This window comes from Octodon degus, unplaced genomic scaffold (assembly GCF_000260255.1).
Source record: "Octodon degus isolate 3935 unplaced genomic scaffold, OctDeg1.0 scaffold00098, whole genome shotgun sequence".
NCBI lineage: Eukaryota > Metazoa > Chordata > Mammalia > Rodentia > Octodontidae > Octodon > Octodon degus.
This window is the reverse complement of record NW_004524674.1, coordinates 8,217,623-8,237,701: the sequence shown is the minus strand read 5'-3', so window position 1 is coordinate 8,237,701 and position 20,079 is coordinate 8,217,623. Positions and strand designations below refer to the sequence as shown.

At 45.4% G+C, this 20,079-nt stretch overlaps 1 protein-coding gene across 1 annotated transcript in view; it reads right to left on the bottom strand.

Annotated features, from left to right (window-relative positions):
- Nucleotides 1-2,271: 2,271 nt before the first annotated feature.
- Nucleotides 2,272-20,079, bottom strand: part of Tnfsf8 (TNF superfamily member 8) — a 28,504-nt gene continuing 10,696 nt past the window's right edge. The window contains exons 2-4 of the mRNA XM_004638537.2: nucleotides 17,974-18,016; nucleotides 4,973-5,044; nucleotides 2,272-3,603 (exon numbers count right to left, since the gene is read on the bottom strand). Coding sequence (XP_004638594.1) covers nucleotides 3,209-3,603; nucleotides 4,973-5,044; nucleotides 17,974-18,016 — 510 coding nt within the window. The 3' untranslated portion in view covers nucleotides 2,272-3,208. The remainder of the gene's footprint in view (nucleotides 3,604-4,972; nucleotides 5,045-17,973; nucleotides 18,017-20,079) is intronic.

Genomic DNA, 20,079 nt, shown 5'->3' with positions numbered 1-20,079 from the left:
ATGTCTGCAGATGTGAACATATTGTGAAAGTGGCTGGACGCTGTCACAGCTGTGCTGCTGTGGGATTATTGTACAGTGCAACAGTGTACAATATTTGTGTGTGTGTGTGTATTTGGGTTTTTTGTGCTTTACATTATATATTTGTGCCGAAAGTATATAAGACTCACTTTTTTGCACTTATAAATGAATCTGACTCCTGAACTTTCTGCTGGAATTTAACTTGTTTGTACATTAGAAACTCATACATATATACATGCATTTATATATACACACACACATATATGTACATACACATATGTATGTGTGCATATGTGTACACACATGTAAACACAAGCATATGTACTTACACTTATACACATGCATATATGCATAACTTCAAATTAAAACAAGCTTTACTGTATTGGGAAAAATATTGCCTGTATCACAGTTTCTGAGAGTGATGATGTTAATATGATGTGACCGTAAACCTTTTCTGGGATTTGACCATGTACCAAGTTTACAAACACCAGGCATCATCAGTGTCTCAAGTAGACTGACCAGCTTGGCGTGATTGAGGTGTAGCAGGGAGGGCCAGAGACATCTTGGCTGCCCCTACGTAGGGATGAGGAGTTACAGAAAGGCCATAGAGGAGCCCAGTCAAGTTTGGTGAGGAGCCAGCAGGCAGAATTCAAAGCCTAGGGAGGCCAGACAAGTGTCTACTCCCCCTGGTATTCATTCCATCCATTAGCAAGGTGTTGTCCTTGCCAATATTTCTGGGTCATTTCAGAGATGACTGTTTTTTTGTTTTTGTGGAACCGGGGATTGAACTCGGGTCCTTGTGCTTGCCAGGGAAGCGCTTATTCTACTGAGCCACCTCCCCGGCCCCCAGAGATTACTCTGAATAACTTCTCTATTCTACCTTAAAATTTTTGCCCCTGGACTGGAATGCTCACAGATATTCCCAAGATTCTGGATCTCTCCCTTGTTTGATAAATTCTACAAAGCTTCCTTCAGCACTTCCTTCTCTTTATGCCTGTTCATACCAAATACTTTCTGGGCACCCAGCCACACGCCAAGCCATCATTTTCTTGTGGCTAGAGAATTCTGAGGAGGAATGAGATAGTTTAGGAACAGGAGGCATCAGGAGGTGACGGGAGATCAGGTGAAAATAAAGTTTTTGCATGTGGAGGAAGTCATGTGATTTTCTCCAAGGGCTGGAAGACATTAGCCTACGTTTTACTTGTTGTTTTCATCAACTCACTATCACCTTCCTCTATAAGTTCTGCCAGTATAATAAGTGGTTGTGGTGTGTGTGTGTGTGTGTGTGTGTGTGTGTGTGTGTGTGTGTACACTTTGGGGTTGGGATGTGGAAAGGACGGAAGAGGGCAGTCTGTAAAAGCAAGTTCAATGTTCACGCAAGAGGCACATGTTTTAGGTAGCCCAAGTTCCCAGTTAGAAAAGTGACTTGTTTCACTTGCATAAAGGTGACATTTGCTCATACTATTCCCAGGATCTGGTTAACCCACAAGCATTACAGAATTCAGTTTTAGACTTTCTGCGTTGTCCATTTCCTATGTGCTTACCGCTTGATTTATTAGTCACCATTATCTTTTTTTAAAAAGCCACATTAATCTTTTAAATGATGTTCCCCTTGTGTCTGTAGCAATTGTTTTTCTGAGCATTGCTGCATGGAAACTGAAGTTAGGCACCACTCACACTGCCGAAGTCAGAGGCATACTTCGGCTCAGAGGGCAGTTAGTAGAAGGGAAAATGGAATCTTCCTAGAGTCAGAATGCAAGAAGGTGGAACGTTTGCTTAGCTCACACACACTGAGGCTGCGTGTCCCTTCTCATGAATGCGTGTGTTGGTTTAATCAAAACATAGTTGCTCGACTCAGTTAACAAACAGCTCCAATCCCAGTGTCTCCTCATCTCCAAACCCGCCTGTGTGCTGTGCACTTGGCATTTGGCTCCGGGGATTCACCGTCCTTTTCAATGTCTGTTCCTCCCAAAGAATCTACTCACAGAAAAAGCCAGAGACAAAAGGAAGGCTTTACTGAATGTTTCACAGATGAGAAGCAAGAGGAGGGAGATGGGACCTACTGCTCCGCATATGCCTCAATGTTTCTATTTCTTCTTCGCTGTTCCTTGCCCCAGGCCCTCTCATATTTTTTTTCCTTAAATACTTTCTAAACCATAACAAATTTGCTGCATTTTTAACCCTGTCTTTTCTCTTTTCTTCCTTGAGAAAAAATGGAATTTATTTTCTCTGGTTTTTTTTTTTTTTTTTTTTTTTTGCCTAGCAGTGGAGGGCCTCTCTCTTTTTTTCCTGAAACAAAACCTCAGGGGCTCATACTTTAAGCCAAATGGCTTGGGCAGGGCTCATCCCAGTCCTGCAGGTCATTTGCTTCTTCAAAGACGATGTGAGATAACATGGGAGTGTCAAGTTGGGTGTCACTAGGCAAATCACAGCCGCCTTAGTCAGGATAGGACGGCGCCATTGTGTAGATGTTCCTGCCATTTTGAAGCCATGATTGCCTATCAACAGCTTTGTTGGGGACTCACAACCCCCCCACAGAACTGATTTCCCAAGAGGAATTTGACACAGAGAACAGTTGTATCTCATACAGGGAATGGCAGCTGGTCCCTGGCCAAATGACAGCATCACCTTGATCATTATAGAAGGATAGAGAATTTGCTGAAGACACAAGGTCACTCTGGAAGACATCCTGAGCTTTGTCACCATATTCTGACCCACTGCAGTGACGCCCAGCCACTTGTCCCTGATATCCTTTGTTTTATATTGATGTGGCAGACCTTCATTTGGTTGGGAGCTTCTACAACTCTGGAGTCTTGGATCACAGATGTTGGGAGGTGAAAGGGGTTTTGGAGAGATCCAAACTTAGTCCCTTAGATTTTTCAGGTCTGGGCACCAAATGAAGAAGAATGGGTCAAGGTCCAACAGTGAATTAGTAGCTGGGCTGGGGCAGCCCCATCTCTTCTGATTCCCATGTAGGGTTTTGTTGCCACACTCTAGCACTCCCACACTATTGCTTTGAAAGATACTTCACTTTTTAAACCCTGGATATGTATCTTTCCAAGAGATGCAGAAATATACTACTTAATATAATTTGTGGTTTCAGTCTTGCTCTAACGTTTTCTTTTGGCCCAGTGTTTGGATAGATGAAGTACTGTTCAGTAGAGAGTTGTTTGCTTCTTGAAGATGCTGTTCAGTCGAAACTATTGTATAAGAAGATGGATAGCACATTCTCGACAGGAAAGGTGTCTGTATCCACATACTGGAATTGGTTCACCATGACTGATATGGTGGTGTTGGCTTGCAAGTAATCCAGCAGGAACTGTGAGAGATTCTGGTATATGGTTTTAGTTTGTATTCCAGACTCGCACACTGTCACCGTAGCCTGTCTTTTGACCTTTGTGTTGATGAGAAGCTCCAGCTTCAGGTCCATAGAGTGATTGGAGCACCGCACTAGAAACTGAAGTTGGCAAATGACAAAGTACAAGCCTGGGAACTGGATCACCAGGTTCCCGTCATGGTATCTGACTCCGCTGAGAATGCCGTCCTCGTTCCAAGAAATCTTGGTGCTGTTGAGATGCTTTGACACTGGGAAGAGGAGCACGAAAAGCAGAATTATGGACCAGATTTCATCTCCAGATTAGAAAACTCTGGCTTTATTCAAGAGCTTTGTCTTCTTTAATGTTACCTGTTGTACCAATCACCTGAATATGTTTTCCTTTACACCCTCTTGGTCTATTTATTGAAGCCACAGCTGAAAAAGCCCCTTTTCCCCTTTGCCTCAGTGCTCAGAGATAAAGGGTCAAATATGTGGCCCTGCCTCCTTTATTATAAAATTATCATACTGCATTCCTATGAGGATTAGTGTCTTTCCCCTTACACTATAAGCTCCTGCATGGTATTCTGTACAAAGTCTGCACTATCATGTTCATTTATTATAGATGAATAATCAGTGAACCACTGCTCTTTGGTCTGCATTACAAAAAGTATCAGAGATGGGACAGTTGATATTGTTTATAACCATGTTAGGTACAAGTTGCCCAGGAGAGTATCTGTTAACTTTCATGTTAAGATATATCCTTTAATAGGCCACTGTCCGAATATTTGAATGTCCTCTTTCTTTTCAGGGCAGCAGATGCAATTGCTTAGGCCCCTCACGTGTACATAGAGGAGCCTGCCATCTGGAGTTCCATAGCAGAACCTCTGAGCAGATGTGTTTACAACAGAAGGTGTGTCTCTGAGTCCTAACAAATGAAATTTAGCACTGCTTAGTTAAGGTACCTTCGGAACTGGGAAGCTGGCATGTTTGTTTTAATTGTCTTTATACTTTTCCTCTAAAGCTTGTGGCAATTCCAGTGAGAGGTAAAACTAATCTAACCACAAAATTGAATTTTTAAAATGAACAGAGTGGCCCTTCAGGGGATCTTGGCCATCTCCTCTGCACCTCCTTCTGTTGCCGTGGAAGTGCCTCTTCTGGCTTCACTTACAAGGGATCTTGTATCTGAAGTACACTGCAGTATGCAAATAGGCCCTGTGTCAACGTGTTCATTAGACTGTCAATCTGGGGAGAAGGCAGTTTTGTGGTTCCAATTATGGATACTTCATGGAGATGAAGAGCCTTCTACCCTTGTTTTAGAAAAGGACTGTGTACTTGGTTAAGGCTGAGAGGTAGCTGAATAGGGAGGATGGGGGAGGGAGGGGAGGAAGTGGGGGCTGGGCAACAGGTGGGGTGTGGGGCAGAAGAGAGGGAGGCCTGTAGATTGGATGGTACTGATCTCCCCCTCTACTTTCTCCCCCAGGGTGTCAAACTCAAATTATAAAAAGCATTCTGCTACACAGAACACACTTGCAGGTCCCCTCAGTCCTGGGCTAGCCATGGTTCTTCTGGCTTAAAAGTGGCTGAAAGGGACAGGAACCAGTCCTTATGCCCTTGGGTTTCCTGGGCTTGGCTACTGACCTCTGAGGTAGGCCCTTGACTTCTTGAATGGAGCCCTTTCCAGGATGCACAAGAGGTCATCCGAGCAGTTTCCTGAAAGCAAAGAGATCAAACATGAAGCCTTCTGCTGCTCTGGGAATGGAGACCCCGGACTTCTTTTCATGAGCCTTTGACATTGACAGTTACTATTTTGCTTCGTGGGGGGGGGTGCTTCTTTAGTTCTCTATGTCATTACATGTTTTAGGAGTTTTACTTTTCCAAAATGTATGTTTTTAATTGATTGCTTCTACTTGGGATTTTTTAGAAGACTGTAGACATAATGAAAAGAAAAAAAAAAAAAAAAAAAAGAAAAAAAACAAAAAAAAAACTTGACAGGAAATATCCTCATCACTTTCTGCATATTATCTCATTTAATCTTCACAGCAACTACAGGAGTTATGATTAAATGCCTTTAAAATTTTATTTATAGGGGACAACCTGCTTGGGCCATCGTTCTGCCCCTTTCTTAGACAGAAGCTTTCTTTCCCCCAGTAAATATATTCTGTTCTAAAAAAATATTGATTTATATACTTGGTACAGGGTCTCACTATGTGGCTTGGACTCATAGTGATCTTCCTGTCTCAGCTTCCCCAGTGCTGGGATTACAGGTGTATACCACCATGTCCAGTTTTGGTGGCTGGCTTGGCGTACTTCAGGGCCAGCATGTGGTACTGGGGATTGAACCTGGGTCCTGGTGCTTGCCAGGCAGGTGCTTACGCTGCTGAGCTATCTCCCTGGCCCTAAATGCCTTTTAAAGATGGAAGAAAACCCTTGGAATTAGATAGGTTAAGTGCACTGCTCCACATCACCCCACTGGGCAGTGGTCATCGGAACGCCGCTGCTGCACTGAGAGCGACTTCAGCTGCCTTTGCTGCTGCCGGGGCACTGCGCTACCCTACGTACTTTCATCTGTACAGGTTAATTCAGCTCTCAGGATGAACCCTGCTGCTCCAGGCCAAGGTCAAGAAGACTGATGGAAAAGTACGTTTATGGATGTACTCACGGCAGTCTGACTCTAGAGGTTGGGTTTCCCCCTTTAGGCCACAAAGATAATTTCACTCAATTTTAAGAGGACCAAAGATGGATGGTACCTCAGAAGCAAGCCTACTCTCTGGAGTTTCTTTGGGAGGGGCAAGAAGAGCATTCATCTCATTATGACATTTAAGAACTAAAAATATTGTAGTATTTGCACCAGGGATGATAGCCTAGCCTTTCCTTATTATAGTAACTATTCTGTACGCAGAGTCAAATTATACATTTTCTGTCATGACTTGAGAACTGAACTTACAGTATTTGGAACAAATGAGACCTGGCTTCCTTATCTATCAGAGGGGTGCTCTCCAACCTGACAATGACATTGATGATGTCACCAGAGATGACCAAGAAGGCCACCCAGACAACAGGCAGTGGCCACAGGCTCTCGTGGTGGAGCAGCCACACCCTGGTGCATCTGCTCTCTGAGTAATATATTTTGGGCCCACAACCTTCTTCATGACCAAGCTTGGGAAAGTTCCTTCTGGCCTCACAATTTCATCAGACCTTGGAGTGGTTAAAGGTTGAGTGAAGAGTTCCCTCTGCTGTCTGAGTGCGCTTATTGCTACAGGTGTCCCCAGCAGAAAGGGGCGGTATTCATCCTTACCTACCCTTGACTCACAAAGACCTTCTGGTCGCAACGTCCTCTTGGCATCGAGGGCTAGGGCCCTGCTGCCATTTTCTTCCTTCCAAAACATGTTTTTATACCACCTGCCACAGCCCATCACCTACAGGTAGGGTGTGTAGAATCAGAACCACACCTAGTTAGGCTCGGCGAGAGAGTCAGAGGACTAAGCACCTGCTCTGGCAAGTGCAGGAACCAGGGTTTGATCTCTAGTCCTGTGTGCCGCCCTGCCAGCCCTCCCCTGGGGCTTGCTGAGCTGGCCACCAAGTCCAGTGGTGCATGCCTATAATACCAGCACTGGGGAGGCTGAAACACAAGAGGATCTCTACGAGTCTGAGCTGTACAGTGAGACCCTGTACCAAATACGTAAAAATGAAAAATACATTAATAATAAAATTAAATTAAAAAAAGAATCGCACCAAGTTTACTCTCCTAGTGCAGCCTTTCATTCTGAGCTGGAGAACATGAGTCAGGAGGAAGTGCAAGGGGCAGGATTGCCTGCATCCCTTTGCCTGGAATCCTTGGGTTTGCATGTCAGGCCTGAGCTGCTCAGCACAGGGTCCGTGACCCTTGGACCCTAACCTCTGCCACACTCTCCCGTCCCCTTTCACCCTGCGTCCCAACATCAATCATCTTCCCCATCGGCATAGCAGTGGCAGTAATATTAATCGTTGCTAATACCTGTCAAGTGGTGTCTGCATCTAGGCACTCTGCTCGACATGCTACGTGCGTTGTGTAACTGAAGTCTCCCATTCACCCTTATTTCATTCTTTATTTTTTGTATTTTAGGGAAGTGTCTACAGGGTGTTCAGGGTCTCACTAGTAGATTGGACTCTAGTGATCTGCCTGTTGACAGCCTCCCAAGAGCTGGCATTACAGGCGCACACCACCACGACCAGCCTCAATTGCCGTCTCAGGGCACCCTGGGGATGGGGTTAGCATGGCAGGCCAAGGGATTGAACCCCTGGCCCCTGTGCTTGCTTGTAGGCCCTTTAATCACCTACCCTAATATGCTGATTCCTTCATGTTATGTATGGAAACCAAGGCTTTAAAACATGCAGTGACTTGTTCACATCTATGCAGCAGGTTGTTGGTGAGGTGGAGATTCAAACTCAGGCTGCATGACCAGATCTTTTTGTGTGGAACTGGAGCTGGATTCAGTGCCCAGTGGATTGCTGATCGCTGTGCTGCCCTTTGGAGGCTTGGGGTGCCTTGAGCGCTCACTGTTGACTTGGCATTCCGCTTTGGCAGCCCCTCCTACCCCCTTTACAAGGGGCCCTCCTCCAGCCCACTATCATTCGCAACTCAGCCTAGCAGTCATCTCCTCCATCTCTGCCCTTCTTTGGTTGGCCTTTTGGTTCTTTCATGAGGCTGAGAGCTCTCAGGATGGAGACTGCTGCCTGTGCATCATTACCAGTCAGAAGAGGCACTGTGCATGTCTGTTGCATTCCGTCTCCTGCGCAACCCTCTAACTTCTCTCTGTGGAGATGAGTTGTGTACTCAGGGCATGAGCGAGGTGAACAGGGAGGTTTGGCTTGTCTTTCCCCACGCCTCATTTGCTCCAGGGCTGCAGGCCAGGTTAACGGCCGGATGAGGAAAAACAAGCTCTGGATGCTGGCTGAAGGCCCTGGCACCTTGCTGCTTGCCTGGTCCCTGCACCACGTGGGAGGCTAGCAGCAGGCAGAAGCACAAGCCTGGGCTTGTCTCTCACATACAGGCTCCTGGTTGTTTTTCCCCTTTGATCTTCACATGTTCAGTCGGGTAACCTCAGTTGTAATTCTGAGAAACCCAAAGATGGAAAAAATAACCTTATTCTGAAGGCTTCACATTTCCTGAAGTCAAATGGCATGGCATGTTTTAGTTTTTCTTAAAGAATCTTTTTGGTAGGCTCAAGTAAAAGGAAAACAAAAGCAGCTCCTTTTCAGAATGGTATTGCCTGCAGAGAATGGTGGCATGTGCCTACAGCTGAAGTGCTCTGAAAGGTGGAGGCAGGAAGATTGTAAGCTTAAACAACTCAGTGACACCCAGTCTCAAAATGAAAAGAAACCTTTTGTTAAAAAAGGGATGATTGTGTATGTAGTTCAGGGTAATGGCTTTGAGTTCAATCCTCAATATGGAAAGAAGGGAAGAAAGAAAGAAAGAAAGAAAGAAAGAAAGAAAGAAAGAAAGAAAGAAAGAAAGAGGCAGGCTGGGGAGATAGCTCAACATCTTAAGCACCTGTTTGGCAAGTGCAAGGTCCTGAATTTGATACCAAGTACCAAAACAAAGAAAACAATATCAACAAGACAACAACAACAAAAGCAAGAAAAAGAAAGAAGAGAGACAGAGACAGAGAAAGAAAGGAAGAGAAAAAGGAAGAAAGAACAAAATGAAGTAAAGAATGACAATACCAAGGCTAGTTCAGGGAGCAAGACATAGCAAGGTGCAAGAAGAGCAACATGTGTTAGACGTGGAGAAGACTGGGAGGAGGGCAGTCTCTGTCCTTCATACGTCATGAGAGTGCCAGTGGGGACAGTGTGGCCTCATCTTCAAGGCCCAAACTCTAAGGTCCTGAGTGGAAGCAGAAGCAGGTCAGACCCCAGTTAAAGTGAGCACTACCTTCACGCCCATTTCTCAGATGCAGCAATGGGAAGACCTACATGAGGTACTCCAGAGCCACACATAAGTCACTGAGCGCTGTTCAGAGGTTGGTGTGCTGCTCTGGAAGTAATGAAGCCCTTGCCAAGAGCTGGGTAGAGCTCTGTGAGGATCAGCAGCCAATGCAGCTCAAGTGTCCTCATTGCCTGGGTGTCCACAACACGACCTTCCCTTTGGGTGTGAAGACACGGAGTGGCTCCTTGGTAGGAGAAGCAGAGAGCTGGTGCTCCAGGCAGCTGGACTCTTGCAGTGTCCCCAGAGTGTGGAGGACCAGGAGCGTAGAGACCAAAACACACCCTGCTTCCCTGGTTTTCCATAAAGGATGTCTGGTGGGCTGTTTGAGAAGCAAAACACAAAGGTATGGAAAATAAGAGCCATGTGCAGCTAGGGCTGAGCTGGCCTGGGAGTTAGGATCCTGGGACCTCCTCTTTGTGGGCTCTAGCATCCCTATCCAGTTGGAGATTGATGTGGACTGATGACCCAGAGGGCCTTTCTAGCTTGTGCTGGAAGGTGGAACACTCTCATCTGTGTCCTGCCAAGACTACAGGGGTGGGCTTAGAGAGGGGCCAGCCAGGCCCAGCTCTGACTGCTTCATGGGCATATGGCTGTGCTGCAGGAGGAGATTGTGTTCAGATTTTTCAGATGCCTACAGTAATAGAACAGAACATTCCAGCTCTGGGGACAGTCTCAGCCATGAGTAGGCTGGTTCTGGGAAATTTTGATGGTTGTTAGAAGTTGCCTAAGAGAATCTTTGGTCCAGGTGCAGGAACACATAATCATGTGCCTCTGCTCAGACCAGCCCTTGGCCATCCAGCAAGTTAGTGATAGAGGCAGGACAGAGCCCAGAGCTGCATACTCCTTCTGTGCAGGCACCATCTTCCACATAATTGGAGCACTCTGAATTTCTCTGAGGTTAAAGCCTCTGGTGCACTGTAATTATATGTTGTACTTTTGTGTCTAAGCTCTGGCATCTTCTAGAAGGACCATGGACTTCTCTTTGATGGTGTTTGGAGGACTGGAAAGAAAGATGTGCCAAGAAAATCCTACCGGAGAGAAGAGAGAGAGGAAGAAAAAGGTATGGTGGGAGGTAGAAAAAACCATGGTCTAGAAGCTCAGGATTAGGCTAAATTTAAAACTAGACCTTGACTGGAGAATTCATAAGATTTGATGGAAAGGTCCATCAGATGCCATGTTAACAGAGAGCTCAGTTTTATGAATCAGAAGATCAATCCCAGTGAGGACCCCAGGTGCCACAGTGGGTCAGTGGCAGAGCTGGGTGTGGAGCACAGGGCTGCTGGCTCCTGGCCCAGGGTCTATTTCTGCCTTCCAGGATTTCTGTGCAGCAGGGAGGGGTAAGCATAAGAAGTGGGCTCAGAACCACAACAGGCACTGGAACTGAGAACTGTCGAGACAGCTGGAGCAGAGAAAACTGGCATTAATGAGCCCTCCTAGTTCTGGCATGGGGGAGAAGGCTAGCAGATGACTCCAGGCCTGTGTGAGGAAAGCTTCCAGGTCACCCTCCACAAAAATACACCAGTGCTTAGGGCAGCTCGACTGTGGAAGAAGAAACCAGAGGGATCACCCAGCCTAATGGCAGGTGTTCAGAGTGTCAGGTGCCTGCCAGCTCCACGGCACCTTCCCTGTAAGGACAAGGTAGACACAAAGCATTGGGAAGAATATCGCGTGGGTGCAGGACAAGACTTTTAGCTTTGGACCCATCACTTCTCCTTAGTGCACCGCTGATGGGAGAGTAGCACTGATCAACACAGATGTGTCCATGTATGACGCGGCAGAGACCATGGGTGTCAGGTAGCCAGAGCAGCACATAGCTAGAAACTGCAGATGATAGTTTCTTTCTCCTCTAGGCTTCTTTTTGTCACTGTTACAATGGCTCAGCTCAGCAAAAGCATTTAGCAAAATGGATTGGCTCATTACAATGCAACACCTGACATTGTCTGATGGATTGGAGTCTTTCGATGATGCAATTATTTGAGCCCATCCAATGCTTTTAAAAAAATGTGCAGAATCCTCCTTTCATTGAAAATGGTTTAATCCTTTTAAGAAAAAGAAGGATTATTTTAATGACTATGCATTTTGGTTCTATCTTTCTTGGAGAATGTACAGGAGAGTCCCAACAGTAACATCTAGAGGAATCACTCAGTTCTCAGTAGAAGTTGGGATTGATGTGAATCCTTAACCTAAGGGTCACTACAAAGGGCTAGGGCTTGACCAGTCCCTTGATGCCACCAGGCCCACTGCTGATGGAGAAACAGACTGCAGGAAGAACCACTGGGTAAACAAAGGAGAACGGGATGCCACGAGAGTTCCAGTAGCATTTGGGGATTGCCCACTCCAATACCCTTAGCATGGAGCCTATGGAAAGTGATTCATAAATACAAACTCAAATTATGTAGATGTTTACTTAAGCCTCCTGCAGTTTCCTTGAGGCTTGGGAACCTTTCCAGTGCTGCTGTTGTATATAAGATAAAATTATTATACTTTATGGCTGTTTCTTTGGAATACCTTTGTATAAAGGCGGGATGAATTGATGTGATGGAGAGTGTTTAAGAAGAAGAACTTCGAAGTCTTTAAAAGGAAGGGTGAACCTGGAGTTATGTAATAAAACTACAAACATTTTTAACAACTTTACAAATTTCCATTGCAACACAGAAGTAGTCAGCTCTCAGGGAGAACAGTAATAGTCCCTACCTCAAGGGCTGGCAGGAGGCTCACACAGGCTAGTGCATATCAGCGAGCCTGGCATCAACTAGTGATGCCTGAGTTGTTTAGTATCTGTGCTGGTTGGCTTCTAGCAATTCAGGCCAAGACATGTTGCATCCAGAGAGCCAGAAAAAAAAAACGCATAATGAATCTAGCTTGAAGAATAGGCCTGTTTTACATCCCTCCTTCCCTTCTCAAAAGTCTCTGAATTGTGGAGAACTACAAGAGTTCCTCTGAGTTCAGTCCTGTGATTTGTATGGGCTAAATTCATGTGTAAAATTTCACTTTTCCCAGTGCTTTATTTTGTTTTCTTTTCCATCTTCCTTTTTTCCATTCCTCTTCTGCCTGACATCTTCTCTTTTTCTTTTCCTCTCCTTTTGGGTGTGTGAATTAGGCCTTAGAACCCTGGACGACCTCCTGGGGATCAAATAGAACTCTATTCTGAGTAGCTCAGTGCCTAGTTGTTCCTGGAGAGAGGGTCCTGATTCCTGTTAACTCTGCCTTGAAAAAAAGACAGTGAGTTTAAGGGCAGGTATAGTGTGTTTTGTGGGCATGAAGCAGTAAACAGTGGCCTATAACTGTCTGAAAAGCAATTTACTCCCTGAGAAGGAACATTCCCTCTTATGTGAAAGGGAGAAGGAAAAAAAGAAAAAAAAAATCTAAGACTTAACAAGATTGGTGAGTTGGGTACTCTAGACGCTCATCTACCCATCTGCTTGCTGGTGTCTAGTTTCTAGGGGAAGTCTCTAGGAGGAAGAGTGGTGGTGTGCCTCTTCCCCCTTGTCTCTTTTGCTCTGACGGTGGTGTCCTAGAAGAACTGCTACCACCTGGATTTGGCCACAGCACATCAGGAATAGCTTGGCAATGGGGAGGAGCCAGTCTCTTGGTCCAGTTTCAGGGCCTTCAATAGATAGCGTGTATTGATTTTCTGAGCTGGTTTTTGCAGAGCCAGGCTCACCTGGTCACCTTTAATGCCTATGTTTTCTTTTTAACAGAGAGCTGGGGGCAGAGGATACACTGTCAAACCACGTAAAAATTATAAATATTAGAACAGTAAGATGGCTAAAGAACTCTAAGATATTTGTTTGGTCCCTGGAGTATTGCACTCAAAGCAACATCCATCCCCAGGCTGGTCTTCTGGTTCACTCCCTTCTCTAATGGTTTAGAAATAAAAATCCCAAGTCTTTGAGAGGAAAAGTTGCTTTGAGTTGCTTTGAGTTTCTGGACTGGACTAGGTGGACAGAATTCCAACCCAGCTCTCTGCACTTGATTCCCCCTCTTCAGCTGGTGGCAGAATTCAGGCAGGAGTAGGGGAAGCCATAGCAGGATCTTCAGCACCCTCCTGTGGTCTGCCTACTGTTTTAGCTTCCTTAGAACCTCTATAGCACTAACTGTTACAGGTCACATAACATTTGCCTGGAAGACAAATCTCTTCCAACTGACACAAGGGATGGAATTGCCCTGGGTCCTTGACCCTCCCCCAACCCACATGTGGTAGCCACCTTGGCCCTTTCTGCCTCAGAGTAAGATAACAAGATGCTTCAGGGACAGCCAGCCAGCCAGTAGGGGCTGGCATGGAGGAGTTGCGACAGTGTGGGCAGGACATCCACTCTTGGAGAGCAGTTGGGTCACCGAAAGGAAGTGATCCACAGTCTAATTCTTGGCCAAACAGAAGGGCTTCAAGGCTTGACCTGAGGCCCTGCCTCACTCCTGACTGGCTGTGAAACCATAGACAAGTCAGTAAGCTGTGCTGTATTCCTGTTTTCTTACTGATAAAATAGGAATCATAATGATCCCTGGGCTAGATGTGAGGCCGAATGAGCACATCAAAAAGCGTTCAGCCAGCTCTGGCACATGGCGCATGCCAATTAGTGTCATTATTCCTACTCTGCCAAGGCCTCATATGTACACCATGATGGGAGAGAGGGACACATGGAGACTGTCTTAGCCATTTCCTGCAGAATTCATCTAGCACAGGTCAGAACTACTGGTCAGTGAGCTGTTATGCTGTGAAAAGACCCAAGAGACACTGGGAAGGTTGAAGGCAAAATCAAAGGCACAAAAGCATTCTGCAAAATAAAGTCAGCAGAATTTAAATTTCTGCAGATTTTTCAGGGGTCAGTAGAGGTGGCTAGAAATGGGGAGAAGGATATCAATACAGGTAGGAGGATGAGCGAGTTTTTTCATGTGGCAGAGAGTGGAAACTCAGGGAAGAGCTGTCCTTTCAGAAACAGTCAGTGGCTGGAACAGCTGAGGCTGCTTTTACCTCAACAGAGGTATCGCACATTCAATTCTACAGCATCGTTTGCTGACTGAGCTGTGCTGTACCATGCTGCCCGAGCAGCTTTCCACTATCCTAACTCCTTCTGTGGACATTGCTAGATACAAAGGAAACCCAGAGAATTCAGGGCAAAGGTGGCTATCTTCTTGGATTTGGCTAAATAAACCACACATCATGAACAGGTGGGAGCTTCTAAATGTGATGGAGGCATAAAGCTAGAGTAAGTGATGAAGAAATGCATGAAGCATGTCCCCTCACCTCACCCCCTTGGTTTCAGGCTGCATATGGTGTGACGGTCCTTTTCTTTGGTTACAGGGCTGTACCTCAGAACCTGTGCCTCAAGGATACAGGCTCCTGCGGGCAGCAGGTAGAGTTGTATCGCTGTCCCATGAGGATGACTTGTTCTTTCTGCTTCTTCTCTCCATCTCAATGCAGAAGTCATTATAAGCTTTCTCTTCTAAGTGAGAGAAGAAGACTGAGAGAAGAGAGGGGCACAGAGAAAAGCTCTCCTCCCACCTCTGGTTCTAATGTGCAGTTCTAGCCACTCCTCAAGAATGGCCAAAGAGTCCTGAGCCTGGTGGAGTGAGCATGAGGTGGTGGTTTCCTGGATGATTGTATGGCTGGAAACTGGAGGCTTATGTTAGGACTTGCCCATAGACAAGGGTTTCTGCAAGTTCCCTGCAGCTAAGTGTATCCTGTTCTCAGGTACCTTCACATGTTTACAGGGCCCTGCCTCCCAGGCTCAGGCTGATGTTGGTTTTTGCTGGGAGTGGATGATTTCCAGAGCTGCTGCCACAGAGAGCTCCCTGGAAGGCTCTTCCCTGCATTCTCCAGTGTCAGCCTTGTGCTGCCTCTCAGGCCTTGTTTAAAGAATTTCTGGAAGGTGAGTCCACCTCTTCCTGGCACATTTTTACAATGGCTTTATCTCTAAGAGGAACAATTTTCTGCTTGTGCTGGTTTGATTGCTTGGTGTGGAACTGGGATGGGGCTTCAGGTTCCCTCAGGATTATTGTTAGATTGTCTTCTATTTTTACAGATCAGACAAAACTATGGCCTCAGCAAGTATCAACTCTGGACAGACATTTTTAGTTCATTTAGCATATTGCAATTGAGTTACAAACGAAATTCAGAGGAGATAAGACCTGCCCAAAGAAATCAATTCTGTAGCCCAGGTCTTACCCTAAGGTGGTATTCCTTCCACCACCTCACCATACAGTGTCCACAGTTTGCCAAGCCAAGGCCAGTGTAGACTTGTATTAAAAGCAGGAGAAGGACTGGACTGCGACCACACACAGCAGGACCCTGGTATCTCACAGCTAGAGCACACCATGCATGGGCCATTGGGAAGAGCCCCAGAGACAGTCCTTGCTCTGCCATGGACTCCTCGTGGGAGCTCAGACAAGACATTCTGGTTCTCTGAGCCTCAGTTCCTTCTCTGCAAACAAGGATACTAATTCTCATGTTGCTTGCTTTCAGAGCTGGGGTTGAGGTGTGGAATGTTCTCTAACAAAATTTCACAGCCCTAGTGGGGAGTATTATGAGCATTTTTAAAAGTCTGGTGGCTGAAACATTGAATTGTAAACTGAGGTTGGTTTGGGTTCATGTTCTGACATTGCTACCTATGGGTCAGGCAAGATGGGACCTGGTAAGTGACCTAACCCACAGTGTCTGACTCAGGATATTTCATGAACCAAAGAACTTTTTCTCAAAGCAGAAATTCAAGGACTGATGTGGAGCAGGCAGCTTTTTATTTTGCCTTTTGTGACCACTAATATAAAACTAAGAAATGGACAGAAAGCAAATCAGTTTAACTCCCTTCCACATCAGCTTCTTACTGTGAGAGTGCATTCTGCCAAAGAACACAGGAAGGACACATTCAGAACAGAGTGTTCTGAGAGTAAAAGCAACTGACCGTCTGAACAAGGCCTCACAGGCCCTTTTCCCATCCCATTGTGGACTGATGGAAACTTCATTGTATGATTGAACCACTTTGTGGGTGAGGAACTGAGATTCAGAACGACCTAGGGCCTGTTGCCCAACTCAAACTACCCATGACACTGAGACCATGGCCATGTTCAAGATTGCTTCTTTATCTTTAGGAAAATGAAAGGTCCAGTCTTATGGGGAAAGTCCAGGTGGATGCAACGGTGGAAGGATGGGGCTAGGGGTGGGGGAATTTTATTTACACTGTGCATTTTGCTCTTTGCAAAGCATTACGGGAATGCGTGTTCCAACTTAATGCAGACATCGGACTCCAAAGCCTGTCCTGTTTCCACTACAGAGATTAGCAAACTCCAATCTTCAGGCCCCAGCCAGCTCACCACACCTCATTCTGTACAGGAATGAAGCTTTATAGGATTGGAGCCATGCCTGCTCCTCTGTGTGTAGTCTGGTTGCTGCATCACTGTGACATCTGAGGTGACTAATTGCAGCAGAGACACTGAGGCTCACAAAGCCTAAAATGTTTGCCATCTGGAACTATAAACTGTAAACAAGAAGTTTGCTTGGTTTTGTACTTTACCCCTTTTTGCAGTAATGCGATTGCCCACACAAGCACTATGGGAAATAAGGCCACATACTAATTAATTCCAACTGACACTGAGACATTATTTACAAAGTTGTACTACGGTAACTGCTTTGAAAGATCCAGAATGCTTGCTGCGGGAGGCTCATGAGCTGACTGTCTAAGTCTCTGGGGTACAGGCAGAAGGGAATACACGGGCCAGAGTGTCCTAAAGGAGATTCCAAGTATGTGGACATCTGTGTGAGATGTGCCAGACCTCAGTTCCAAGGAGGCCTCAGTGTCTGTGACAGCCTCCTGCTTCTCCTTTTCATTTTCCCTTCGAGCTGTCTGCTTGTCCAGCTGTGCTTGCTGTCAAGCATAATGTATACAGGACTTGGAGTGGGGGGAGGTGGTGTTACAAGGTGTAAGAGAATTGGCTTAGAGATGAAGGCCTCCAGGTTCAGTCCTCTATGACCTTGGGAGAGACATTTCACTTTCCCTCTCTAGGCTTGACTTTTCCTCCTCTCATGATAAAAATACTAATTGCGACCTTCAAGTTTTTCACCTTCTCTATTAACTGAACACTTTTTATCACACTTCTGGGGCTTGTAGAGAGAAGATACAGTTAATTTCATTTGCAAAGATGAGCAGCAAGTCTGTTTTCACAAATCCTCAAGTTCATTATGCCTCTTGGCTTTTACCAGTTATTTAATGGTTTTCCTGAGCTGATTGCTATGCCAAGGAATTTATAGACAGGGACTGATTGAGTTCTCCAGTGTATTAATGAGGTGAATACTGTTATTCACATTTAAGAGCTCAGGAGTCAAGGTTCCTAGGTGGAAAGCCCAGAAAAGAATAATACACACCCTTGCCTTATTTAGTGCTTCAAGCTTTTGATGTGGTACTCCCTGTGTTCCCATCAGTGCCCATGCCAGGCTGGCCAGAGGAAGGGTGCCCATCATCAGGAATGTTGGGGGAGTATGGAAAGTTGGTGTGGACAGGAGTGCTGATCAGGGACTCCTGAGGTCAACCAAGAGACATCAGCTCTGCCCCAAGCAGACCCCATCTGTGCCCCACCCCCTTCCTGTTGGACACAGTCATAGGGATTGGTAATGGGGAGCCACATCTTTGAATCATGGCAAGCATGATTCACTGCATATTTACTTCTAATTTCAAGATCTTACCTCCTTTATGGGGGGAGTTTCCAGGTGGGCTGGGAATGGAGTCCTGGGAGAAAAGCAAAGAGAAAAGCAAAACAGCAATTGAGGATGACATTCAGTTAAAAAATCTCTCTCTCTCTCTCTCTCTCTCTCTCTCTCTCTCTCTCTCTCTCTCTCTCCATTTCCAATTGGGTTGCAGTTTAGAATTTCTCTTCCACCTGACTCTCCACATTTAAAAATTGGGTTACCGATGCAGTTTTCAACACAGTCTCAACTCATTGTTTGGCAGCTTAACTCTCAGAAACACAAAACAAGGCTTGGGATGATCTGTCATTTGTGGACAAGAGGCAGAGGGCTGAGCTAGACAACATGGCTCGTCCAGAGCTGCCCAGGGAATTCATGGAGTTGAGAGGCCACAGCTGGGATCCTGACTTCCTGGTCTATTGCTTACCCGCCCCAGATGTGTTAGTTTTTCCCCTTCAGTCAACATAAGAACAATCAAGTGAATTGTATAAATATATGTGGTTTTTTTCCCCATGTTTGATTCTTCTGCAAAAGTGTATTGTAAACATACCTGGAAGGTACATTTCTAACTCTCCTGTGGTTGGAAATTCTGAGTTAACTGAAATGTTTATATATCAAGAATTATGAAGGTATCATAAGTTGACTGAGTTATTACCTTGCATAGATTTTTTACAAGTATATGACTAAACAGAACATGTAAATATTTACAAATACATAACATACATGAATACAAATATATATTATATATTCACACTACATTATTTTTTCTATCCTGACCATAAATACGTATGCAGGTTGAGCGGAACAACTTGCTGAAGGAGGGAGACTTGACTGGGGGATTTCAGAGGGTTAAAGGAGGTTTAATGGCTGGGTTGGCTGTTCTGGGCAAGTAGCCCATGAGCTGGAGGGACATGAATCTCCTGCCCCAATAAATTCCTCCCAGATTAACTGTCCTTTCTTGCCCCTCCTCTCTCTTCCTGTGCCAGCACGAAGTCACCCTAAAATGTCCTGCCAGGAAAGAATGAAGTATCCTAATCATCTTCTGGTCTGCCCAAGTTGGAATTTATTCAAAAGCACACAGAGAGGGCATTTGCATTGAGAAACACAACTTTCTAATCTCTCCCAAAGCTGAAAGTCCATAGCTGTCCCTAGCTCCTCTTCTCAGTGCTCTGTATGGATGCCTACCTATGACCACAGGGATTGACACGTGTACCCCACTTTATCCCCAGGAGCTCTGACCCTTGCTTTCCTGGCACACTTTGTTTTCTGATCAGTGAATCACAAGCACCTCTCAAAGGGTACCACACTGATCTGGAAGTAAGGAAGTCAGTCTCAACTTTTCAGGCTCCATTTCTCATGTGAATAAGGGTCAATTTGGTCTGGAAGGTCCTTTCCCCCTGTTGAACTAATCAATGATTTTATTGCCTTAGTTGAAATTTCTTAACCTAGTTTAACACTGTTTTACCTTTGCAGTCATTCAATTAGCTGTGCAGTTCATAGGAAACCCTGACCTCACACAATCCCCCCCTCGGGTTGCTTCTGTGAACAACAATCACCATCTCAAAGTTGTGTGAGTCACTAATTCTCAGCCAAGTATGACTATCAATTAATGGGATGCACAATTGCACAAAGAAAAGCACTTAACACTTAAATGTGGTGCTAAAGACTTAGATTCCTTCAGCAGCCCAGGGACCATCCAGAGACAGAGGACACAATAGCAAGACCAATAGAGCCACCCCAGTAGAAGATAAACTGGGGAATTGTTCATTCTCATACTGAATGAGTGAGTGCTTGGTTGGTAGTAGGTGCTACGTTACTCATTGGAAAGTGTGCTACAGGGGTTGGGGGTATAGCTCAGTGACATAAGTGCCGGCCTGGCAAGTGCAAGGTCCTGAGTTCAAACCCCAGTACAAAAAAAAAGTGTGCTATCAATGCAGTTATTAAAGTCACTTTAAACGTTTCTGCTGGAAATATAAGAAGTAAAGCCATGCTGTTATGTTGAGCTATAGGGGACTCAGGTCAACAATTTCTGACATTGCCAGTCAAGCGGAAGACCCAATACTATTATGGGCTACTGGACTCTTTAAGAATATTTTGCTGAGTTTA